This window comes from Prinia subflava, chromosome 3 (genome assembly GCF_021018805.1).
Source record: "Prinia subflava isolate CZ2003 ecotype Zambia chromosome 3, Cam_Psub_1.2, whole genome shotgun sequence".
NCBI classification, from domain to species: domain Eukaryota; kingdom Metazoa; phylum Chordata; class Aves; order Passeriformes; family Cisticolidae; genus Prinia; species Prinia subflava.
The window spans coordinates 86,234,585-86,261,807 of record NC_086249.1 but is presented as its reverse complement, the minus strand read 5'-3'; the positions used below and the strand labels follow the sequence as shown (position 1 = coordinate 86,261,807).

Sequence of the window (27,223 nt, the reverse complement as noted above, 5' to 3'; positions counted from 1 at the left end):
AAAATACAAACAAATACATTGAGAGCCATAAATTATGATTTGGCACTTTTTTCCCCTGGTATATGTATGTGTGTTAAACATGACAAATATATGCTGAATTAAATTCCAGATGATCCTTTCTGAATGGAAGGCAAATAATTTTTCAGATCATCTTCATTGATGATAGACTACTAGCTCACAAAGATTACTCACTATCTTATGAAATGGCACTTTGATTCCTTAATTCATCTAAGTGCTCTTTCATTATTCACAGCCCATTCAAAAAGAGTTTTTGTTGAAGTTTCAGAGTAGTATTCAGTAGCACAGCAGATGCCTATGAGGAAGAAAAAGAAAATCTACCTTTTTCTGGTCTGAGGCCTGGAAAGAGAAATATACCATTCTTGTTTTAAATTGCCTTAGAAATACTTGAGGACTCTGCATAGGCCAAGATGTGTTTGATGCCTCTAAGACATGGTGGAGTCATGAGATCAAAGAAGGCCCTGAGATCATTAGGCTCATTTTTTTGCCTTTGCTCTAATTTTCACCATATAATAAAACAATAAAGTTAGTTTGTTACATGTGAAATTACAAATTAATCTCAGTTTACAAAGGTTTAACACTTTGAATTCTGTGAGTAATTTTGTTTGTAATGAGAAGTTACAAAAATGGACCAATATATTTTTCCTGTGTGAAGACAAGGCAGAATTCTGAAAGGGCTCTGCCTTGTATATAAGGATCACAGTGAGATGTGCTTTTCAGAATAAATCTGAAGACTAAATGTGAGATGAGGAAGAATCATTCACAAAAACACCAGAGATCAGCTGAAATATTTACATAGATACACTGAAAATATTAGTTTAACTGTAATTAGACACTATTTGGGGAAGACAGGAACTATTGCCAAGGTAAACTCTCCAAAGAACAGATGGCAAATACCACTTGAAGGACCCAAGCAGCACATTTCTTACTTATGGGAATAGCACTATTCTTATGGATACACAGGCAAGTAGAGAGTTAGTTCCACCCTATTAATGTATGTTTTTTCTGAACTAATATTTTCTGAACTTATAAAATCAAATTTAAGAATTTGTAAATAAAAAGATGTCTTTGAACAGCAAATGTTTGGAATCTTCACATTTCACATAAATAGCTCTGTGTTTCAGTACCACATGCAGACAGAAGTAAGTACAATCCAGCAAACAGATTTCTGCTCTAGAAGGCACTGGAAAAGTATGGCTGGCTATACAGGAAATTACTATTATTATCAAGATTCAGCAAATAAATAACACAACATATTTATTCAACATATAAATAACACAACTGCATATATGCGGTTTTTGCATACATTTCGTAATAATATATTTAATCTACTAGTTCCTCCTATTTAAAACAATTATTTTCTATCATTTTACCATGAATTCTTAAAGTTAATATATAACAAGGGAAGTAATTAAATGTCTCATCAAAAATCAGTTTGCATTCTGAGAGGTAAATGTGATGTTATTGTCTAGTATTTTTTGCCAAGGAAGTCCTCAAAGCTCTCTTTAACTAGGCCATCTATCTTTTTACGAGCAGCACCTGGGGGTTATTGCACAAGAAGACTGGCAAACTGCAACAGAATCACACAAAAGTTGGACTGAAAAATTTGGGATACGGAGCTTGACTATCTCAGCTCTAAACAGGCAAAAATATTTAGGATATGTCCTGTAGAAAGGTTTTAGGCTTTTTTTTTTTCTTTTTTTAAGTACAACTTCCAATTTTGTGCCTTATTAAAAAATGCTGGTAAAAATGCCGTCCCAGCAGCACATTGCTCATAACACTGTGCTAAGATGTTCAAACCTTGTTCTGTAGGATATGCTGGTTACATCACGTCTCACTCAGTCCTGATGCTGGTTTGGAAGAGGCCTTCAAAGATCATCTAGTCCAACCTCCCTGACTTAGGAAGGGACATCTGTCTCTAGTTTAGGTTACTCAAAATCTGGCTTTGAACACTTCCAGTGATGCAGCATTCACAATTTTGGGCAACCTGTTCCAGTGTCTTACCAAGCTCATTGTCCAATATTGCTTCCCAATGTCCAATCTAAATCTACCTTTTTGCTGTTTAAAACTTTTGTCCCTTGTCCTATCACTACAAGTACTGGTATCAAGTCTTTCTTATAATTTATTTTCCTTTCTATAGCTGCCCTAGAGCCTTCTCTTCTCAGCTTCTTTCTCAGCCCAGCCCTCTCAGTCTGTCTTCACAGGAGAGGTGCTCCAGCCCTCTGTTCATCTTCACCAACCCGCTCTGGGCCAGCCCTGAGAGGCCCACATCTTTCCTGTGCTGAGGACGCCAGAGCTGGATGCAGCACTCCAGGTGGGATCTACCAAGTGCAGAGTAGTGAGGCAGATTCACCACTCTCACCCTGCTGGCCATGCTGCTTTAGATGCAGGCCAGGACATGGTTGGTTTTCTGGCCTGCAAATTCACACTGTTGGCTCATGCCCAATTTTTCATCTGCCCAATGGAAAGGATAAATGATATGTGTTTGAATTATAAACACATAAATTTAAAATTATTAATTTATTACTTCCTTAATGTATACTCTGTGATTTTGTGATGTCAAAATCAACTGAACTTTGGATTGAGGCATCCTGAACTATTAATTTCTTTCAAACATCTGGCATTCAGTTATCTTTGGATTCACAGGAAGACAAAGTTTATGCTGCTTTTCTGGGCTAGGCCATTCTTTTCTTTAAGTACAGTTACACTAGTATTACTTCTTGTTTCCTGCTTTGTTTTTAAATGCTATTCTAAATAAGAAATGAAAGTAAGCTTGATTTCTAACCCACAACTATCTCAACCACTGAGATACGTGAGCCTAAAGAGCCAAAATCCTTTACACTCACAACAGTGAAATGGCAACAGTACTGTAAAACCATGTGAACTGAAGGACCCAAGTTAATCACACTTAATTATAGGCAAAGTAAGTGTTGCATTGTGGACAAGTCCATTTAGCAGTTTGCTAAAAGGACACTTGCTAAGATTCTTGTCTTCTTCTCCTCTTTCTCCTTCCTTCTATTTTCTCTGGAAGCTGGTAAGAAAAAAAGGAGGTAAAGAAAAGGATGCTCTGCCTCCCCTCTTGTGGAATCATAAGGCTGCAAGATCCACTAAAGCTGTGGAATATAACTTCATACTGGTCTAAGGCAAGAATTTCATTATCATGGAGTCTTTTTTTGCTCATCCCAAGTAAGCAACTCAGCCCTTAGGGGTCAGGTGTTCCTTTGGATATTGAGCTTACTACTGTAATACAAAATCAGTTCAGTGTTCTCAAGGTTACTGAAATGTGCTCTTGATAAGGAAAGGTTATAAAGAAAGTTTCATGGGTAGGAAGAGAGAATGATTTAAAAATAGAAGTGTGTATACAGAGTCAAAAGAAAGCAAAAACAAAAAGAAAGTATTCGAACTAGTAAAAAATAACCTGAGTACACTGTGAAACACACAACCCCTACTCCACAAACATCAGTATTAAAAAAGAATAATAGGAAAGAGAAAGATTCAGTTTCAGTTTTTCTTAAACAGCATCCTAAATTGAAAAAGAAATGCCTTTTTTTACAATAAAGTGGTGAGCGAAAAAGCTGCAGAGCAAAATTACCACTTTACCAGCCTGCCTTTCACTAATTACTGCATCATTACTCTACTGCTTCCCCAGCCCTAAAAAATTCATTATTTATCTCATTATTTTATTTCTTTATCATACAGAAAGCAATAAAAAGCTTTCTTTAATGCAATACAAATAACTAGTTTGTAGAAAAATAATGATCTTTAGTAGTATTAACACCCTGCCTATTATATTGTGTGGTTGTTTTAGTAGTCAAATGTACCATTCAAAAATTACCAACCAGAGTCAATAAAAAGGCAGTTCTACAAACCTCATCAATAAAAGCTTACTACCACCTGTAATTTGAGCCTTGTGATTCAGCAGTATGAAATTGTGCATGGAAATTCACTAAAAGGAACCAGTCTGTTAATGAACAATACAGAATCAATATTGCCATAAGCTTTATTGTATGATTAGTGCTTTCACTCAGAATTAGATCACCTTATTTTAAGCAGCTCAGTCTCAAAACAATTAACACACATTTCAAAAGAAGCATGAAAAAGTTTCATGTCTCTCTCCAAAAAACATAATGGATTATTTTAAAACAATCTCCAGTATTCTCAGTATCATCACTGAAACTAAAATGTATATGATCAGTTTTAGGGTTTTTTTACAGCTAATAATGCAGCAATTATGAAAAAAATGGTAAAAGGCATTCCCTGAGTCATCACAGAAACTGTTCATATTATTATAGTTCATATATTAGAAAACATATTTAATTATCCTTTAAAAATACCACTTAATCACCAGGACCAGAAGAAAACCTGAGTTCCTGAGTCCAGGTACACATTCTAACCGTTTCCAGTGTCCAACATGGATCAAGACCGTGAAAAACAATTACTTATCTTTCCCCTTCCCAAATCCCATGCCAGCTGAATTAAAGTCCTAATGCTTTACTATAGATCCACATCTGGATTAGTGGATGACTAGCAACAAAGTCATACCTCAGTAGGTAAAACTGAACATCATCTCTGTGTCTCAGTTTTTCTTCTGGGAAACAGATTAATGAAATTCCCCTATCTTACAAAGGCTTTGTGAAAATGCTTATTTGCAAATCAGTTATACACTGTAGCAAAGTACTGACACAGAAAAGATGAGAGATGTCAAAGAATCTGTCTTCAAACCAGAACTTCAATAGCGTGTGTTAAATAAAATATGAGAATTCATATTTAACAATGAGGAAAACACCTACTGTTGAGAAGCTGCTCATTAAGAAGGCACTCTGTGATGAGAAGATAGGATTCCAATGGGAAACGAAATGGCATGTAAGCATATGTTAAAAACCTGTACCACATAGGAAGAATGATTTTTTCCTATCTTTGAGTACTTGACTTCATAGCCTTAAAATGTTCATTTGTGCTTTCTGCATGTTTGTATGCATCTATGGGTTGTATCAGCTATTTTAAGGTACTGGGTAATCCACTACAAAACTATCTGCAAGTACAAGGAAGAGGCGTGGATGAGAAGGTTTAAACACTCAGATTAAAAATTCTTTACATGTTCAGTTTCTCTGTTCCTTAGTTTCACGTTTGGGCTTCTTTCATAGACATGCCACTACTACCAGCAACATCCTTCTCCTACTAGCACAGTCACATTCTTTATAAAACTATGATTACAAGCTCGATTAACACCTACACACAAAAATGCTTTCAGTGTCCAACTATTGAAGAAAAAAGATGGTGAAAGTCATATTCCTAATTAGGGGCTGAAGGTTAAAGGTTGACAACAGTAACACTTCGATCAAAGTGTGTAAAACATCTATCATCCTGATCCCTTGCTCTGGATGACAGACTTACTAAATTCCTGTGGAGTTTTTCTAGCACAGTGCAAATGTAATTTTTCTTAAAAGGTTCCCAGTATCTCTGCTAAAAAGGTTGCTATGCAAAGGCACTCAATGAGCAAAAACTTTAGCAGCTTCCTTAAAACTGTTTTTACAGGCTGTAGTTTGGAGATTATCTACAATTTGAATTATCCTCATTTTGTTTCCTTATTGCAACCTTTATCTGAGTATTCATACTCAGACCTGTGTCTATACTGACCTCTATTGCTGCAGGTCAATTTTGGCTTAAATCTTTGCTGTGTTCTTAATCTCACTGATAATGGTTTTCCCTACCTACCTTAAGCAAGGAGCAAAATCCAACTATACTATTTATATGTAAAACTAAACTTCAGAAGTAAAGGCTAAACAAAAGGTTGGTTGTACATTCCATCAGAGAACTTCCTATCCTCCTTGACTGGATTTATCCTCATTGCTTGGAGTCATCAGGATTGTATCTTATTTCTAGTTTATCTAAAACAGGCTTTGAGCTTTCTCTTACTAATGGAAATTAGCTTGTCTATGATTAATGCTAATTTTTTTCACTGATTACAGCATTTTGATCTAACACAATATTAGCTGCCACGTCACTGGTTTTGTATTAGACCAAATTTTAAGAGCTTCATAATTAACAGAAAGACTACATTTTTTAACATTACATGATTGTATTTTTGTAAAGAAAAATGCACAGTGCCCTATCACACATTGTGCTGACAATTTAACTTCTGCAATATCAGATGCAAATGAAATCCCTTAAGCAGGTGGCAGAAAATTTTGAACCACACAGCACTATCACCACAAACTACATTGCACTCAATTTTTCCATCATGGAATACAAAGACATTATTTGAACATGACTGATTAAAAAATGCTACAGAAATGGCCACTTAAGATGTGCCTAGTAATCTTGTAAATAATGTTCTGAGAAGGGGCTTTGCAGTATACAAGATGTGATATAGAAAAAGGAAACTGTACTTAAGGAGGATTAGGTAGATCAGGAGGCTTATCATAGTGGAAACAGGAGTCTTTCATAACCTAGGCACCTCTTAAATTTGGTCCCATTCAGTTATAACTGAAAGTCATTGCTGCTTAGTGACATATGAAATGGGTTTGGGTTTTAGAGCAGATTGTAACTGGAAAGCATCCATATCATAAAAGGCAGAACCACAAATGTTTTTAATCTGCACTCACACTGACAATTTTCCCAGATGTGACCTAAAAAGAGTGAATGTGCTTCAAGAGCTTAACTACTGTCTTAGCTGAAGAAACAGTCTCTTAATGCTAGGATAAGAACAGAGTGGCAAGACAGGGTGGGAAAATTCTGTCTTAGTCACAGAGTACCTGTATTGGCCGAATACTTTCATCCTCAGAGCTGCTGGCTGAACATCTTTTATGATAAGAAAACCAGCCTAATATTAAACCTTACAGATTTGAGATGTGCACCAGCCTGTACTTAGAAAAGCAAGGTCAAGGAATGCACTATCGGCATCAGGCATCCATCTCCAGATTTTAAAATTTATTTTTAAGTTTTCAGGTTCAGCCAACATTATGTCAGATTCCTAGTAGCTGGATAAGATCAGTGCTTATCTGCTGCTTCTGATCATGTGGCATCATTCTGCTCTGTCTTTTAAACCGATGTTGCGCTGTTACAAATGACTACATGAGGTGAAAAGCCATAATAAATTAGGCCTACCTTGGTGTGCAGGATTTTTTCTTGGAAAAAAAATTAAGGATAGCTCACTCTTTTTTTTTTTTTTTTTATCAAAGCAATAGGAATTTTTCCCTTTTTTTCTTTTTGTATTCTTAATAATGATTATTTTGATTTTTAGGATAAGTTGGAATTCCCAGAAGATTTGTGGTACATTTTTAGGTTGTTACTTATAGAATAGGTTCCTAAATAGAGGTTCAAAGTATACAAACACTGTAAAGTGATACTAAGACGTAACAATTCAAAATAATAACCACTAACAATTATATGTAAAAAAAAAATATTGATTTCTGATGACATTTAATAATACTATGCTGTTTACCAGAAGGAAGATAGTTACTGTTCAGTATTGGAAAGAACATTTAAAAAAACCACAGAATCCCCCCAAACCCCCAACCTCTTGAAATACAAGTCCAGACAGAACAGCTTGAAATAAATATTAAAATTAAATTTTAATTACTATGAAATTAAAAATAATAAGTCAACTTTAAGAGCTTAAAGGATTGTAAGCTTAAAACAATTATTTTAAAATGTGAAAAAATTGCTCTTTTTTCTCTTTGCTTTGTGAATGCATTAGACTATGATACTTTCATCAGAGCAAGAATTCCTATGAGTCTTTTGAGCATAACTCAGTTTTCTGTCTCCTAAATATATTACATTTTCCAAAGCAACTTTTGTTTTGTTTCTGAAAGCATTATTTTCACCTATTAATTAAGTGATTACTAAAACAGAGAAAAATGCCAAAGGGGTCATTAAAAATAGTTTTTATAAAATGGTTTTCACTTAAACCATTCATTTGCATCATTCCAGAGTAGAATAAAGATTAAAAGTAGATCAAGATGTGAACAAGTTCACATACTTAGCATATTAACTATTTAAACATGCACAAACTCATCAGATAAAAGGTATGTAAGGATCTAGTTTTCATCATCTCACAATTGGGTGATACAGAGATTAGAAGCCACAGCTTAATCCTGCGCATATTACTGATATCTCTTTTACAACACTAGGAAATCTCATTAGGGAATAAATAAATTAGATGTTTTTCACAAAACTCTGGAGCTGGCTTTGTGGAGCTTCTGCCCTTCTCTTCCTCTTTGAAAGTGCTGTGTGAAGATATGTATTTATAGATAATTTTTAACAATGATAACAGTGGAATCAAAGAAAAACAGTTAAAAAGTGGTCTGACTTTCAGTTAGTCTTATTAGATTCTACCTCATCTGTCCTTCCTCAGTGAAGTATACTTTACATCTGCATTTCAGTATAGGCTACATGTCGCCCCAGAATTGTGCTGCAGAGTATTGCAAATGCTTCAACAAGTCATAAATGTTCCTCATGTAAGGTTCAATTCCTCAGATATCTAAGGTTTAATTACATAGTTACTTTTAGTTAAAAAAAGCTTATGAGTTATTATTTCCTTGTAAGGAAAATCTACTTAAGATGTCATTAGCATCCTCAAAATTTGTGAATCACTATAGTGATAGAGAATCACAAAATGGTTTGGGTTGGAGGGGGCCTTCAAAGATCATCTAGTCCAGTCTCCCTGCCACATTGCTGAGAGCCCTGTACAACCTGACCCTGAACACTGCCAGTGATGGGATGTCCACCACTTCTCTGGGCAACCTGCTCCAGCATCTTGCTGCCCTCATAACAAACAATTACTTTCTAATAGCTAACCTAAACCTGCCCTCTTTCAGTTTAAAACCATTGCCCCTCTTCTTTTCAATACAGACACTGGAAACAAGTCCCACTTTTTTTATAGGCCCCCTTTATATAGTGAAAGGCATCAATAAACCTGGAACCTTTCCCTCCCCAGGCTAAACAATCTCAGCTCCCCAAGCTAAAGAACCTCAGCTCTTCCAGCCCTTCTTCAGAGAAGAACGTTTCCAGACCTCTGACCATTTCTGTGGCTCTCCTCCGGACCTGAATGAATTACTCCAGGTGAGGTCACACACCTGGAGCAGAGGAGGAGAGTATTGTGACAATAACTTGATTCTGTTTGCTTTAGAGTTGCTTTCTTCCTCTACACTGACTTTCAAAGGTTGCATTTGATTTTGTTTCAAACATGATTTGACTTCACTGAACAGGTTTTTTTGTTTGTTTTCTCCAGCATTTCACAGATCAGAGAATGACAGATGTTGGAATGGACCTCAGGAAGCTATCTTGCCCAAGCCTGCTGCTTAAACAGGGCCACTTGGAGCCTTGGACCATCTCCAGACTCCACCACCTCCATGACAACCTGTGTTAGTGTGTGATCATCCTCAGACTAGACTGGAGTTTTCCTTGATGTTCAGAGGAAACTTCACGTTTCAATTTGTGCCCATTTCTTCTTGCCACTGGGAAAGAGAAGAGCTTGGGCTCATTCTCTTCACACCCTTCCTTCAGGTATCTATATAGGTCAATAAGATACTCTCTTCTCCAAGCTGAAGGAGCTTCAGTCCCAGTTCTCCCAGGTTTTTCTCTTAAAAATGCTCTAGTCTTTCTTACAACCGTTTGCTGGACACTGTTCAGTAGCTCTCTTTCCCTCTGGTACCGGGAACATATTGAGCTATACTCTTCCTATAAAATTCTATAAAACCTTCTAAGATATTTCAAATAAAATGTACATGTAAGATGCTTTAGAATTTCCTTCCCCTCCCCTCCCCTCCCCTCCTCTCCCCTCCCCTCCCCTCCTCTCCCCTCCCCTCCCCTCCCCTCCCCTCCCCTCCCCTCCCCTCCCCTCCCCTCCCCTCCTCTCCTTTTCCTTGTAATATTAACTTGATCCTAAGACAGATCAAAAAGTCATGGGAGAGAGTCAGTTAATTTTTTTCAGCTTTCAGAGCATTCATATAATAAATTCATACAACCAAACATTCATTAAATCCAGATAAGGCCCCCACTTTACAGTTACCTAGCCTGTGCCAAACTATTTCTGCAAGTTTTTTACATCTCAGCCTTTCAGTTGGGATTATCCTAGAAAGGAAGAAGACCTGATATGTAGCTCTGCTACTGCTAACAGAATAATAACCAGCTATTTGCAAAAGTGGTGCTGGATTAGCGTGTCTTCACACAGCTTGCATGCAATACTACAGGGGGCTCCAAAACTCTTTGCAGTGATCTGTTTTGGATTAAATTAGTGTAATGCAATTTACATCAAAAACAATTTCTGAACATATCCATTTCTCTTCCTGTACTCAATCAGGAAAGAAGGAATGAAAGAAGAGAATAGAGGAAGGAAGAAAAGGATATAGTGTATTCATTGATTCATTCATCATTTCTTTTTCCATTTTTAGACTGTAAGATTATTTCATCTGCTCTCATATGAATTATAATTAATACCATTAATAAGGTGCTTAGCCTACATTGAAAGAAAATTAATGTTATTAGCCAGAGAATAATTCTCTAAGGCATGTCACATGCAGTGACATTATAACTGTGAATGCTTTCAGCACTGAATTCTGTTATACACACATCAGTGTAAAGGCAATAGACATACATGGTCCCAAAGCTTATCAAGAGGCTTTATATTTTGAATTTTTGACATGGATTGTAATCATACTCTACAGTATTGGTTTAACAAGTCACAAACATTAAATATTCAAAGAAGTGTTTCATTCAAGTGTCTTTTGGGCTTTTCACCTCCTAGTATGAGGAGACTGCCTTACAATTGAATAATTATCCAATTTGGTATAGATTTTTAATAAAAAAACAAATGAAAATGGAACTGTTTTGTATTTAGAATTCTGAGTCTTGAGTGGACTTTTCCATCTTACAAGATGGAAAGACAAAGCCTTTCCCTATTGAAAATGGCACCTAAAGTCTTTCTTATTCCATCTGATCTCTCAAATGAGGAATAATGTTTCCATTGCATTTCATTGTTAAATCTTTACATCTTTTTCATCACTTGTACCTGACAGTACTTCTATCTGCAACTTCTACTCCTTTTTCTTTAAATCATCCACAAGGGTCGTCCACAATGTCTCAGTCAGCAGAAAACATTCTAAATTTCTTTTAGAACACAGTTAAAGTTGGTGCATTTTTCCTACCAAAGGTCAAAGATTTCTGACGTTGCTCTATAATGCAGTTTTCAATACGCTCATGTTTTCTTCATATGCTATGTTGTCTTTACTTAGAAAGTCTTGCAGCATATTGTCACATCTGGGCTATTTTGTCTTACTGCTTTTGCAAGTCACATTAATCTATACATAAATACTAATTTCTGTCAAGTGAATGATAAAACCTCGATTTCTGAAAAGCTCCCAGTATTCACTTTTTCATCTTTTCTAGACAATCATTTTAAAACTTTACTACTGTATTATCTTCAGAGGCATTTCCAAGAACATACTGGTTACTGACATCAGCAGTACAGTGAATCAATCTACTTTCTCTGACATGGCTGATGCATTAACACTGGACTTTTCAGTGGAGGTTAATGCAAGTAAGTACTCCTTTCAGCTGAAAAAAAAGAAAAGCTATATTATTCCTCCAGATTCATTTAGAAATGACAGCCATAACTGTCTTTTTCATCAGGCTAATAATGGAGGAGAAAGTAGCAGAGGAACTAAACACATTTTCTACATCCCGGAGCAAATATGCCATCTCTCATCAGCAAGATATTACAGGACATAAGCAAAACTGAGTAACCAGACCCCAACTGAGAAAAAAAATTGATACCTTTATACTAGTAAATGACATTTGTGGCTCTGTTTCCTGATTAAGCTACTGTCCCTGATGCTCCTGTAATGAACAGGAAAGGACAATACCTGAGGAATCTTGTGTATCTCCTCTAAATTTGTTCTAATTTCCTATATTACCACCATTAAACTTGTATCTCTGCTTCTTAAATAGTATGCTTCTGTCCTACAATTGGTTTATTTGACATATCTCCTAAAAGCCTGTGGTCATTCTGGAAAAGAGCAGTGGTTTTCAATTTGTTACCACCTCTGCATCACTAAATAGCCTGAAACAGCAGCATGTCAGCTACCCTGCTTTCCAACTTGCTATTTAAACCCCAGAGACTCCCTGGGGCAGCAAGGAAACAGCAAAATGTAATGGCAGCGGCAAATAACAAATTAGGTTGAAATAAGCTAAATACTGCTCAACAGAAAAAGAAACAGGAAATCAAACACAGACAGCAAAACCAGCTAATGCCCAGTAGATTGCTACAATGTGGATGGAAACAGAAATTATAACACATGCATTCTTTTATCTAGTGCAAGTACTCAATTGACCAACTGCTGGTGGCCTCTGATAGACATGGTAAAGATTCAGTGTTGATAGAACTGGAAGAAAACAAAACCCAGTCTCTATGAAACCTGATTTACAAAAGAGTATTGTTCTGTTATTTCCTACATTTAAAAACCCTCCCTAAGAACATCACAGTTTCCCACAAACATTTTCCCCATTCCTGTAAATACTGCAACAAGTACATTATAAATCAATAAGTATGCTGTCCTGCCTTTTGCCCAGTGTTTCTGCAACTAGACTTCATGATGCAAAATATGCCAAGAATACATGTTAAACTGCGTATGTTGGCATAATTTATGTATGCACCAAAGTTAAATATCTGTTTATAGCTACTTAGTCAGAAAGCTTTCTTGAAGAAAGCCAATTTGCATTAACTTGTACCAAGAAGAGAATCAACCTGGTATATACAGGAAGGAGGACCATAAAGTCATCTTCAGCACTTATAATATGTAAATACTTTTAAATATGATTATTTACAAATAGGAACTGTTTCTTGTTTTCACAGGTGATTATCTCTGGAATCAGAGAAACACTCCAATACACCTAGAGATACAGGAAGCCTGTTGAAAGATCTAAGGACTAATTCCTCTCCAGCCTCAGAGAGAATGGAAGGCCCTGAAGGGCAAAGTCATCGTTTTTGACTATTCTTCATAAACAGAAATGAACCTCATCTTAGTGATTTCAGTAATTCAGAAAACTTACTGAAATAATTAGCAAATTAGTTTTGCCAACAGTGCATATTATATACTTAATTTGAAAACATTTTGATCCTGATATCATATGGTCACTTTATAAATTAATATATTGTATTATAAGGATAATCTGAATAGGCCAGATGCACTCAGAAGCTCAGAGGGTTGGATTTAACTACTCAGCTTCAAACATCCACAATTAGATGTCCATATCTTTGCTAAGCCCATGCTGTATAGACCACCTTCACAGTCAAAGAAGGGAATGGGCTTTAGTAGAACACAATAAATTTGGCAATAAAGTAGATATTGCAAAAGCTCAGATTACTGCACTTTCTAAATGACTGTTTCTTTCCCCTAAGTATAAAGGACAAATATAACAGATATACTAGACATATATGTATGTAGACACAAATTGCTGGTCTCAATTTGGTGAAAATAAACACAAGTCATCATGAATTCCTTCCACTGCTGTTAGAAGCACATGTAACATACCTACACTCCAGTCCATTTCCTCCACTGCATCACCATATAAACCATGCTTGCTCTTTCCTTTGAAAATTTCTGAAGCATATAGGGCAGTATGGACATGAAGATAAGAGAGGACAAGAAGAAATGGTGTATCAGTGTTCCTGGAAAACAAAACAAATCAAAACCACAAACCCTTAGTATGTTTTACAAGATTTCTACAAATAAATCTCTCCTCAATAGAGGAAAAAAAAAAGGCTCCCTGTCCCCCTGCAAACAAAAAAACCACCAAAACGAAACAAGGTGAAAAGGAATACTGTAATTGATTACGGGGTAATTCTGAATAAACACTCACCCAGTAAAAATGCCACTGTTTTACTGAATTAAAAGCAAAAAAAATCCCTACAAAATCTATCTAAATACCATTTGCTATATATATTAAAAAGGACTTGTTTAAAGGCAAGAATCTAGCAGTTTCTGAATACAAACACCACTCCTCATTTTACAAGTATATTTTTAAAACCCTGAATAAAATTGCTGTTCAAAAACATACCCTCAGCACTACATATCTATGTGAAACACAGTTTCCTTCCTCACAAAGTCATGTGGAAGCTGAGCAACTAAACTGTTATAGGGACATGGGTCTTTATTCTGGACCAAGGTATATGACCAAATCTCTTTTAAAGCTCTGTATGTATATGCATGTGACTCAAAGTCATACTAATATAAAAATTTTTCTTCCCAAAGTAATGAACAGTCTCCATTGTCTTTTGTCTATTTCCTAAACAGATACAGAAGAGAGAGTGCAATAAATAGAGTCTCTGTAAATTTTGCTGTTCATGTGATCTGTCAACACGATATTTATGATCAATTCTAGCAGGCTGTGAAAGCACAGCTCAAACAAGTACTTCTCCTTATGCATTATTTATACTACTTTACTTAAAATTGTGCCGTACTAGCCAAATTTATGGCTATATGCTCTAGCAGCATTTGCAGTACATTATGCTTATTGTAAATCTCAGCTGAACCACAAAAGCAGTACCCACAAAACTTGTCTGGATCTTACCTTAAAGCACACAGCTAATTGCAGACTACTTTTAGTTTTATTTATCATATTTTCCCTCACCAAGCTGTGGTGGATGATACCTGTGATTCACATCAACATCAAAGGGGGATCTCAAACAGTTGGTTCACCCACTGTTTAAAGAGGGGAGGTCCAATACAAGCATGCTCATAAAAATTATTTCTTTAAAATTAACAAAAAAATCCTAGAATTTAGAACTCGAAAAAAAGTCTTTTAGTAGACGAGATTAATCTGATATCCATACTTTCCTCTTAAAGAAAAATAATTACGCTTAATCTAGTATATTTATATTTTCCCTCTCTACTTGGTTGGATCTGTTTTTCACAAGTTGCATGGGTAAAGATTTTTTTCTACTGGCGTACATAGTAGTAGATAAACATAAAATGGGAAATTTCTATCCATATTATTCACTTGATATATGTGTTCCTGATAGGGATTTTTTCTTCACAAAAACAATCTTTTTTTTTAGGAAACCCAGAAGAAATACAACATTTTTCATGTGCAAAAGGGATTTAAAAAATTAATTCTCTTACAAACATTTGTGCATCAGCCTTGTATTACCTTATTAATATAAAGTACTGCTCCAAAAAATTTAAGACAATGTTTTTCATAAAAGATACACTTTCCACAATGTTGTTTGTTGCTATTTGAAAGGTCATATATGTGAGAACTTTTCACAATTGTAGCAGCAACAGGAGATCCCTGAGTCAATTAAAAAGGCTGAAAATATCACAAATTGAAGTAAAAAAAGACGCAGAATTAAAAGTTACATGTTTAATATATACATAAATATAATACTGACCTTTCACTAGAGAACTTTACTGCAAGGCAGATGATTTTTGTTTTACAACTTGCATTTTTCAGTGCCCGGGATAGTTGTTGACTTTTTCCTTTGAACACAGTTCATTGAATTGAGATTAATATACAAATTCTATGGTAAAACACCACAAAAAATTATTCTGTACTTCTAACACCGGAGGCTAGATTTAGTTTTCATGCAAACTACCTTGTTCTAATGCCATAGAGACACTACATTCTTGTAACTGCCTACTTCTTTGCTAAAAGCTTCCATTACAAATGTTATTTTCAAGATGTAATAATTCAAGTTTGTTTTTTTTGTTGTTTGCTAAACTCACAGAAAGATCTGATTTTCATGAAGAGTCATCAAATCAATGATTGATATGGAAGGGCACTACATCATTCCCTTTTTCTCTACTAAAATTGACAGCTTTTGATTGACAGCTTGCTGTCAGGTGGAGAAGTGTCTCACCAATTAATATCCTACAAAAGATCAGAGGCAGCTATTTATCTCCTACCTAAACACTTTGAGAACCATAACTGAATAACTTTACTCTGACCTTGAAAATGTAATGACAATACCAGCTAGTAGGTTGGAGAGAAATTTGACAATAACAGCTTAACTCCTGAACCACTTCAAAAAATAGCTCCTTGCAAAAATGTATTGCTATTCTCTTTTACACAGCCCAAACACAGAGAATCTCTGTTTCAAAAGATTTGAGATTTTTCTATCCTCACATAAGTCATGCAGTTTTTCAATTTATCAAGTAGCTAGAGAGATTACATACATATGACATAAGATATTCTTCAGGGTCTTTTTAATGGATCTTGAAAACATCTTAAAGCATCACATTGCTGGTTACTCCTCTGCATTGCAAAGTGCCAGGTTCTTCTTTTTTATTGTGAGGTGTTTTTATACTACTCAAGGATTCAGCTCAGGCTTGAGCTGTAAAACCCAGGTTTAAAGTGGGTGAGAGGGCAATTAAAACTAACCTGATTTTGTGCTTCAAAAACAAGTCTTTTAACTTTTTTCCTGTAAATCTGCTCTAATTGCTTGCTGCTTGAAAAACTCCTTGGGCAATTATTTGCTTTTCTGTGCACTTGAGTGGTGCAGTTGACACATTGCAGGGAAGGGACACCATCCAGAGGTAGCCCATGAGAATATAATGAAGTTCAACAAGGCCAAGCACAAAGGCCTGCACCTGAGTGATGTCAATCCCAACACAAATGCAGGCTGGATGAAGAATGCATTGGGAGCAGATCTGAGAAGGATTTGGGGGTGTTGGCTGACATGAAGTTCCACATGAGCTGACAAAATATGCACTTGCAGCCCATAAAGCCAACTGTATCCTGGGCTTCACCCAAACCAGCATGACCCGCAGGTAATCCTTGAACACTTCCAGAGAGGGGACATCTACAAGTACTCTACCTGTTCCAGTGCTTCACAATGAATGTTTCTGTCCTGCTCTTTTCAAATACACACCTTCAAACACAGATGTCATATTTTCAATTTTTTTCAAAGTCAGAAAGAGAACTCCAGACCACTCGGGGATAACTTATCAGAACCAGAAAAGGTGTTGAAAATGTAACAGAGAGAGGGGGGGGGAAATGTAAACATAGATAAAATCTGACTCTTTCTAGTAGATATTAAAAGTAGGATTTGTTACTACTATATGTGCATTTTTGAAATAATTCTTCCATGCAAATAGACAAGACACTTCTACTTTTCCAATTTCTTGCCTTCATTGATTTCTTTAAATACTTAAGGTAAACAATTCACACATGTTTTTATTAGCTTTCTATGTAACCTTTTTTCTCTCCCTCGTAAAGAACATTTCTGTAAGCATGGAGAAAAAAAGATACTATCATCCAGTACAAATTAAACTCATTACTAAACCCTCTCATCCACAAAGCTTTGGAGTCCAGTATACAGATCTACTTCTGTTTTAGAAGTGTTCCATTGACCAGTCTGCTACTCATTGCAGAACTAGTGAGGTTCCCTAATCATTCCTTAATGATCTAAGGAACCCACACCTTCCTCCTGTTACCTTCCTGTTCAAAAGACATAATCAGAGGTCTGAGAGGAAACGCATGAAGATCCAATAGAGTTGTTATAGCTAATAAATTACTACATTTTTTAATATACATGCACATTATATATATAGAGATACACAAACTCTTCTTTATGATTTTTATTTTGCTGCAAGCTATAAGGAATATTCTTATAGGATTCATAAAAACACTTGATCTGAGAACTGTAACTTCAGTACAACACGACAACTGCTAGATCTTAAGACCTAGTGATACATGAAAAACTCTAAACCACAGTCTCCTGGAGCAGATCACAAAGATTTTGAATAGGTGTTGCAACAGTGTTTCAAGGACTGAAATGGATTAGATAAAGAGAAAATTTACAATTTGTTAACTGTTATCATAACATTTTGAAACTTATGCTTATGCAATCTATGACTGGCAAAACTAGGAATGTTTTTCAAATTCACCTTCAATACAGCTTTTAAACAAAGTCATGCTTGTACTTAAATATTGTTTTCTAGAAACTAGATTTCATTAGACTTTTAAAAAATATTATTATTACTTGTGATCAGGTATAGAAATTTCTCAGAGAGGTATTCTGTATCACAGAGTGATTTTTTTATGTTGCTAATTTCTCATATGCTAGAAACCAGATTCTAGCATTTTGCAAAATTGGATTTTCTGTGCAGCTGGTCATTCAAGGGCATTCTGAAAATGTGTAAGTGACAACCACATTGAATTTAACATGAAATAATTAGCATCCTTTTGACTTTTAAATACATTGTAATACCAAGAGAGCATTCTGATAGATTTACAACATATAAACACGCTTCCTCTCAGGAAAAAGCAATTAGAATTAACATACACAGAGCTGACCTGCCCACTTACAATTAGGGTGAGCAACTACACTACTACCTGTTTTCACATACCAGATCTGACACTTGTAATTGCATACATTCTTCTCCAGTGCCATTTTTGGGCATTGAATTTTGTATTTGCTCTCTTTCAATCTATTAAGGAACAAACAAAAAATTGTAATATGCACGCACTGGACTAAGGAAGATAAAATTCAATACCACTTCTCCAAAAACCAGACCAAAGTAAGTACAACAGCACACACCTATACAATGAGGATAAGACTTTAAAAATACAAATTCTAATGATTATATAGAATCACAGGCCGAAGTCGGTATCCAGCACTCTGAGGTAGTAGTTCTCAAGACCCCTCTCCTTATTTTGCTAGGAATCAAAAATTATCATTTTATGATCTCTGTGCACAAACAGCCTCCAGCCACCACAGCACCCACCAGTCTTTCTCTGTTCACAGAGAGCAGGTCCAGCATGGCCCTTCCCAGGTTGGTTCACTCACCAGCTGTGTTAGGAAGTTGTCTTCTGCACACTCCAAGAACCACTCACAGAGTTTCCTGTCCACTGACTGCATTTCCAGCTCCAGTAAGCTGAAGTCCCCCTCATAAACAAAGACCAGGAACTGTGAAACTTCTCCCAGCTGCTTACAGAATATTTTGTCTTCCTCTTCTTCCTGTCTGGGTGGTCCGTAACATATTCCCACCATGGTCTCTACCTTGTTGGGCTGTCCCCTAATTCTTACCCATAAACACTCAAACTTATCGCTACCGTCATTAACCACTGGATAATCAAAACATTCCTTAACATAAAATCTACCCCATTGCTTCTCCTTCTTTGCCTATTCCTTCTGAAGAATTTGATGTTTATGCATGGAGAGAAGTCACAAAACTGAAAATTACTGAGAAACAGCTAGAAAAGACAATGTCTGGAAGTCCATTACCTGAACCCTGAAGAACTTATAGAGGTAACATAGGAAATAGGTATGATAAACTTAGATGAAACATGGGAAAATTAGTATATTTTCATATACATTGTATATAAAAATAGTATAAAAAAGCTTTGCAGGAAATAACAGTGCTGTTGAAGATTGTTGAAAATTGCTTCATCATACATTTTTTGTAACGATATTTAACCAACTAAAAGACATGTGATATCTGATGATTTTTAGTTTGATGATGAAATGTGTATTCAGAACTAGGTAAGGTAAAAGCTTGAATTCTTTAACTTCAGGACTGTTTGCACTCTGGTATAATTGTGCACAAGGATTAAGAGTGTACATAACTGAGATTGTTACTTAATGTATCAGCTAAAGAGAAGGAGATTGTGTGACAAATTCAATGTTCAAATGTGTGGCTAAAGGGCTGAAAGAACTGGAATGACAACAATGCTGTCAAGCACCATGACTTCCAAAAACCTTGTGGCCCTTCACTTCTGCAACCTGGCTGCCTCTTGGTGGCCATTCACCTACAAATGGCCAAAGCCAGTAGATTAGTCATAAAAGCAATGGTCTACTGGTGCTCTGGAGTCGATAGGTATGAACTCTATCACGTCAGAACTAGAGTGTCAAAGCAAATATTGATTTTGTTGCTAACACTAACACATGGGGCAGATCAGTTCAGTGAATATTAATCTAATTACTCATATCCCCAGGAGTAAGGTTTATGGTCATATACTTTGCATGTGGATTTATTAAAGAGCACAGTTAAGATTGCTCAAATGCCCTAATTGCTTCTCAATACTTTAACTTGTTTGGATAGTCTCTAATATAACACTGACTATGAAGAGTCTGAGTTATAATTCTCACCATAATGGCAGCACTCTTGTAACAAAGTTTGTTGTAAATTACGAATATGTGCTATTAACCTTGACTTCAATTTAACATCATTGTTGTCTGAAAACTATACTGACATTTGGGGCCAAGCGTCTAAATGATGTAAAGCCACTTACCTCCAGCTGGGTCAACAAATCTATGCTGGCTTAGATGATACATTATTTTTCCAGCTCTAAACACTGGGGTCAAATAACAATACTAATCTACACGGTAGCTCATGTGCACATTACACATATTAATGCAGTTAAAAGAGGTACTAGTTTTCTGTCATGGATTTCCATATTGAACTCACCTATTTTGAGGCAAACATTTTATTGTCATGGCATTGAATGCAGTGAAACATTCATAGATACCCAAAACAGTATCACTACAGGCATTTTATATACTTATAAATAATGGAAGAATATACCAACATATAGTTAATGTACTTGAGAGTCTTTTGAAATCACCAAATGCTTGGTCACTAAGCAAGTAATCTCTCAACAATTTTCAAATGTGTTTGTGTGTTTACAATAACAAAGTACTTCATTGTTAAATTAGTTACAATATATCTGAGAAGGCATCTTTATTCCCATTGCCAAGAGGAAATAAAGATGGTTTAGGTAATTTATAAACACTTATGAGAATTTTGATTGTTGGGAAGACTTACACATTTAAGGAAATTTGTTATAAAACTATTTTTCAGTATAATGTGTAGAAATGGCCACATCAAATATTCATAAGGATAGAAATGATAAAAAATTGCAATATGAGATCAAGATTTTACATAAACATTTTTTCTTGCTAACAGCTAGAAGCATCTGCTTTGTGCAGTCATTAAATCTAGAAAATTTAGCCACGGATTCTTGGTACGTGTTTTCATCCAGCAATGACACCATATGCATGTATTCACAGAAACTAATGCTACATACTTTAGAGAACAGTAATTCAGGGATGTAGAATAGAAATTCAAGATAATAGTAATTCTATCTCTTACAATATGATTTTACTTTTATTTAGTATTTTAAAAATGCTGCAACTTGTGTCAAAAGTGGTGGAGAAAAATACATTTTCCCAGAAGTTAAATTGATTAAATACTTTCTCCAAATATTTTGATTTCTATTTTATTTCTATTCTATTTCTATTTCTATTTCTATTTCTATTTCTATTTCTATTTCTATTCTATTTTAGAATATAAAATATAAAAATGCATGCTATTTTTACTTAACCCCATTAAGGGTCCTTTGGTGACAGTTAGGGCAAAGTAACTGACATAGCAAAAATTAATCATGACTTAGGATGGTTTTGTGAATCCCATGTTCAGGTGGCCCAATGTGATGGGTATTAAAAACAGTGTTTTCAAAACACCCATTTGTTTCACAGAATCACAAAATACAGAATGGGTAAAATTGGAAAGGACAACAGTGGGATAATCTGGTCCAACCCCCCTGTTCAAGAGGGTCATTCCAGAGCACATGGCATGGGATTATATCCAGGCAGTTCTTAACCATCTGCAGCAAGGGAGAGTCCAAAACCTCTCTGAGCAACTGTTCCAGGGCAGTGTCACATGCACAGTAAAGAAGTTCTTCCTCATATTCCTGTGCAACATCCTGTGCATCTTTTTCTGTCCATTGCCTCTTTTCCTATTGCTTGGTATTACTGAGCAGAGCCTGGCTCTGCCCTCTTGAAATCCTCCCTGCAGATATTTATGTACAGTGATGAGGTTCTCTCTCAGTTGTCTCTTCTTGAGGCTGAACAGGCCCATCTACCTCAGCCTTCTGTCATAAGAGAGATGGTCCAGTCCTTTAATCAACTTTATTGGCCTCTGCTGGACCAGCTCAAGGAGCTCCATTTCATTCCTGTCCTCGGGAGCCCAGAACTGGACCCAGCACTCCACATGAGCCTCCCAAGGGCTAAGTAGAGGGGCAGGATCACCTCCCTAGACCTGCTGGCAATGCACTTCCTAATGTATCCTGGAATCCCATTGGCCTTCTTGGCCACAAGGACACACAGCTGGCTCATGGACAGATGGTTGTCCATCAGCATCCGCAGGTCCTTCTCCACAGAGCTGCTTTTCAGCAAAAAAAAAAAGCCTGTCCTGGTGTCTGGAGTTATTCTGTCCCAAATGCAGAAGCTAGCACCCTAATTTCTGAAAATCAAATCCTTTCAAAATTACTGTCATAAAAGTACAGTCATCTAAAATGCCAGTGTATTAAAAAATTTGCCATAAGAATGAAATCTTTAAAAATTTGCCATATGATGCCCCAACTCAATGATGAAGAACATTTCCCCATTCCAGAAAAGTAATGGATTATGATTCTGCATTGTGCTTTCACAGAATTAAGTCACATCACAAAAGATTTTTCATATTTCAAGTTACATGAAATTCTTAAGAATTAAAGTCCTAAAAAAGTTTAAAGTTTAAAAAAAAAAATCTGAAGCTTGTAAATGTAAACATTTCCCTTTTTATAGATAAATTAATTACATACTTGATAGGAGGAAACCAAACAGTCATTCCTACCAAGAAGATTAATTTTAGACACCTTTTAAAAGAAAAAAAAAACCTACAATCATATATAATGACATATTCCTTGTACTCACCAGCTCACTTTTTTTTCTAATTTTCAGAAGCACTGTCATTATGAAATGCCAACATTAAATTATAATACAGTTAGAAACCTACCTTCCAATAAACTGCATGGCTTCTTTTGTTAGCCTCTGAGTAAGGTTCTCATAGGACAGTGGCTGCTGGATAATCTGGTGGTCCCTCATTAAAAAGCAGTTTAGGTGTCGAAAATGATAGAAGAAAAAAATCAAAACCACAAGTGAAATTGTGATTATTAACAAGAAGTAACCCAATGCTTGGAAGGATACTTTGAGAAGGCCAATGTACTGCACTATTGCCAAAGACACAAGGGTGATTCCAGTGATTTGGATTGGGATGACAAGGTCTTTCTGAACCCCTTTCAAAAACACGCTGCCTTGGCCAGGTTTGCAGTCTCTCAAATTGGTCACAGGAAGGCCATAAAAGTAATCAAATCCATGACTGAGGGGGTGGTGACAGAAGTCATTACTGCTTTCACAGTTCATCCCAAGATGCCACTTTCCTACAAAGAGAGAAGGACAGGGCGTATTTTTGTAGTTAAATCATCAAACTTACTTTTAACATGCATTAATTCAAACATGAAACCGTCACTATCTGACTGATATCCCCCTGCTACCAGCATTTATTGTGTGGATCCCTATTTTCTATTTAAACTTTCTTTGTGCCTTCATCTAAGATTTTTTTTCATGTCTGCCTCTTCATCTCAGTTAGAAATAGCTTGGAATGGCTGCTGCTCAAGAACATTTAATTCTGAGTGGGCTAGCAGGTCACTGAAGAGCAATGGAGCCCTAACAGACAGTTAACTTTGGAAATTAGGCAAGTGTAGTTGTCATAAAAAAATACTCTTTTTCTAGCAGCTACTGATTGAAGAGGAAGAACCAATATAGAATTACAAAATCTCTTTTCTGAATTCTTTTTGGCAAATAATTTGACTAGCTAGAAAAAAAAAAGGCAAAAGAAGAAGAAAAAAACCAGTAACAAATACAAAATAAATCAAGAATAGGGAAATTATTAAAGCATTTATTATTTAAATGATTGCAAAATCTCTGAAATTGCCAATATCCATCAAAATACACATATATTTAGCAAGGGCAATTATTTTGTATTTATATATTTCATACATACAAATAAAAAACAATAGTAACAAGTAAATTGCTGTCCAATACTATCTCTCACAGCACTTTGTCCCACTATGAAATCACTCCAGTTCTGCAAAAATGTTGGACACTGCCTGACACAAGAAACCAGTAGGCCTGATTTTCATTATAGTAATATAATCTATATTCATACTGATTATGGTAAATATCTAGATAATTCATTTGAGGACTCAGGTACAACCTCTTACCATAGGCTTATGCATTGCTTAACACAACAGACCTAACTGGTAGCTGTTATTTGAATCAAAATGCATAATTGTAAAAAAAATTCTAATTCAGTTAAGCTTATTGAGATAGATTATGGATAGAGCCATGCTCTTTGCTGTCAGCAAGAAAATGTGCTGAATATTTTAAAAAATCATGCTGGCCTTGACAAAACAGATGACACTAAATACTGCTGGTCCAAAGTTTATTTTTCTGAAATACCAAAACATGACCAGCATAATTCAGAGGTTGTGATCATAAAAGAAATAAACAAGAAAATCTGCAAACCCAGTAAGTCTTCATTCTCATAACAGCCCAAAGGAATTTGAAATGTTTGTTTTAGAGACTTCAGAATACACATGGCCGTAAATGCAAAACAGAAAATATGAGCATATACAGACTTTTCTCTTTTCCAAACCATCTCAGCTTTTACACATCTGTAAGACAGTCCTGATGCAAACAGTCCTGAACATCTCCTCCTGGGTCTCCAGAACAGCGTATTCATCATGCACTTTTTCCGTCAGCTGTGACAAATGCAGGTACTGCAGTACCAAAGAGGGTGTACATGCAGATCAGTTCTGCTTTTTGCTAAATTTAGCCATTTAGCTGGGTGTTCTTATTTCTCTTACACAAATAACAGAACTGAGGTATAGGATGAGAATTTCATTTGCCTAGGTTCATCCGTCAGCAAAGGTGAAGAAAAAGTAGAAACCTTGAATCTGAGTGCTTAGTTGAGTCCAGTTGCCCTCATATGCCCTCATATGTCTCTTGATGGTCTTGAGTTAAAAATAACTTCTGTATATCATCAAAGCAGGTATAAAAAAATTTCAGGTCTGCTTATGTGCCAATGAAATGAAGGCCTCTACACCTTTCTAATTCCATCAGAACTTATCTCTGTCAGATGGCCCCTCACCTGAGGTGGTATTGTGCTTTTTGTGAACAGAATGGTTCTGGTCACTACTTTTAACATGGTCCAGTGAAAATTATTGTGGTCAATTAAAAAACAAGCAGTACACATCATTTACTGAAATTTCAGAAGTTATAATGGTGCTATAAAGGGCTAGGTAAGGCTGGAACTCTGATTTTAATTCCCAGCAGCCAAATATAGAGATTTTTGAAAATAAATGCTTCCATTTTTCTCTTAAGTTTGAATGTGTCTTCATGGAATAATCATAAAACCAGATCTGTAACAGAGTGCACATGAAACAATTCTGATCAAGTTAGGTAAGTGATTTAAAGGTAGAGGCTCATAAACATAAATAATCTTCAGGCCTTTTTTTTTTTTTTTTTTTTTTTTTTTTTTTTTTTTTTTTTTTACTATTATATGTTAATCTCAAAGCACTTGTAATTCAGTAAGAAAACATGAAAAAGAAACTCAAACAAATTAAGTATACCTTCAAGGTCACTTATAATGGTATGGAGTGGGTTTTTTTAACTGGATCTCAACTACAAGCCAGGATAAAAACCCCTTGCAGTAACAAATTAGGACGGGGGAAATATAGGTCCTATTTTTATCGAAAGGGCTTTAGCAAGAATAACAAATTGTTCAATGTCAAGACGAACTTGGGCCTCTGAAAAAGATTTGTTGAGAAGCAACTTAAGCCAAACAAAGCAGAGATCAGGTTATCAGGAAAAGCTACAGAAGCCTCAGTTCAAATTATATCGGCAGCTGTGACGGAATGACACAATTGCCATTCTCAGATGGCTAGGGAGGTAGAAGGTTTTGATAGATCCTGCACTACTCTGAAAAAGCAAGTGATGACTGGGTCCACAATACGTGTTTTGTTTCACTCCTTGTGACAACAACCCCTGCCTTGAGCTAGTGCTTGAACAGATTACTGTAATGTGCTTTAGATTCTGGGGCCCTTCTGAATCTGAGAGCAATGCAAAATGCTCTCATCTCTCTGCCAAGTGATGCTTCATAGAATGGACACTTCACACAAGCATCATAAGCATTTCAGCAGATTCTACCAAGCTTTTGAGTGAAATTTATGCTGTTAATTGTAAATTATGAGTACTGTAATAATGTGAGACTTAGGCTTTTTTCTGTCTCCATCAGCCACAATTAAGATTTCTGCAGAGCAAAAGCAATGCAATGAAAGGCAAGTGGGAGTGAGAGGCAAACCCTATTCAGCCAAGAAATTTCACTTGGAACTCCATTCTTCAGAAAGCAGAATGCTGAGGACACTACAGAAATCCATGTTTCCCCTGTATTTTTCCCTCAGATAGTGGAAAAGAGAGCAATACGAAGACTGATTTTTATCTAATGATATATTTCTTTTGGAATGATTTTGCGCTTTTCAGATAAATTGCAAGATACAAGATGTGGAGCAAGATGAAAACAGAAATATTTCTTTGAAGTACATAGCAAAATTTTTAAATGTGTATGTGGATATGGATTAGCATGGACAGATTTTAAGCTGTTTTATGAATAACTGTTGTGTTAACTTCACTCCACAGACTCAGTCAATCTTGAATTGGACACTTTACTACTGTGATGTGCCCAAACATTACAATACTTCATTCTGAAAGAAATAAGTAACAGTTATCAATTAGTAATTTAGCTTTGGAGATAAGATACATAGGTGGATTTTAAACTCTGGATGCTGGATAACACACTGGATAGCAATAGTGAGGAAAAATTAACCTTTACTCAACTGTAATTGAGTATAGCAGTACTTAAAATAATATCTATCAAATTAAGGAGAATTTTTGCATAACAAATAGCTATTTTCAACAAAGCATTGGCATTTCTTTCCACTGGTGAAATATTATGTATTCTATGCATCTGTTTTGTTGCAGATCTGATTGTGTGCTTTCCTGACAGATCTATTGGTTGTCACCTTCTCTATGTCACAGGGGAAAACAATGAGGTAGAAAAGTGCATCCATAAAGTAGATTTATAGCTAAAATATATTTTGGGACATATCAAACAAAGGAAGCATATATTCAGAGGGAAAAAAAATTTAAAATAACCAAAAATGCACCTAGGGAAGAAAAATAATGTCCTTAGAGAGGAGATCGGCAAACAAAACCTGAAATTACTCTACAGGCTTGAGGAACAGAAAGGCTTCAAATTACCCTTATGCCAGTCCATCACTGGTGCACAATTTGACAATTAATTGTTTGGGAACTGCTGAA

The 27,223-nt window shown here is 35.8% G+C and overlaps 1 protein-coding gene across 4 annotated transcripts in view; it reads right to left on the bottom strand.

Moving 5' to 3' along the window:
• STS (steroid sulfatase) overlaps window positions 1–27,223 on the bottom strand; it is a 104,996-nt gene that overhangs the window by 47,200 nt on the left and 30,573 nt on the right. For all 4 annotated transcript variants that reach the window (XM_063392802.1, XM_063392804.1, XM_063392803.1 and 1 more), the window contains 2 exons: window positions 22,800–23,223; window positions 13,551–13,687 (listed from right to left, as the gene is read on the bottom strand). In XM_063392802.1, the coding sequence (XP_063248872.1) occupies window positions 13,551–13,687; window positions 22,800–23,223 (561 nt within the window). The remainder of the gene's footprint in view (window positions 1–13,550; window positions 13,688–22,799; window positions 23,224–27,223) is intronic.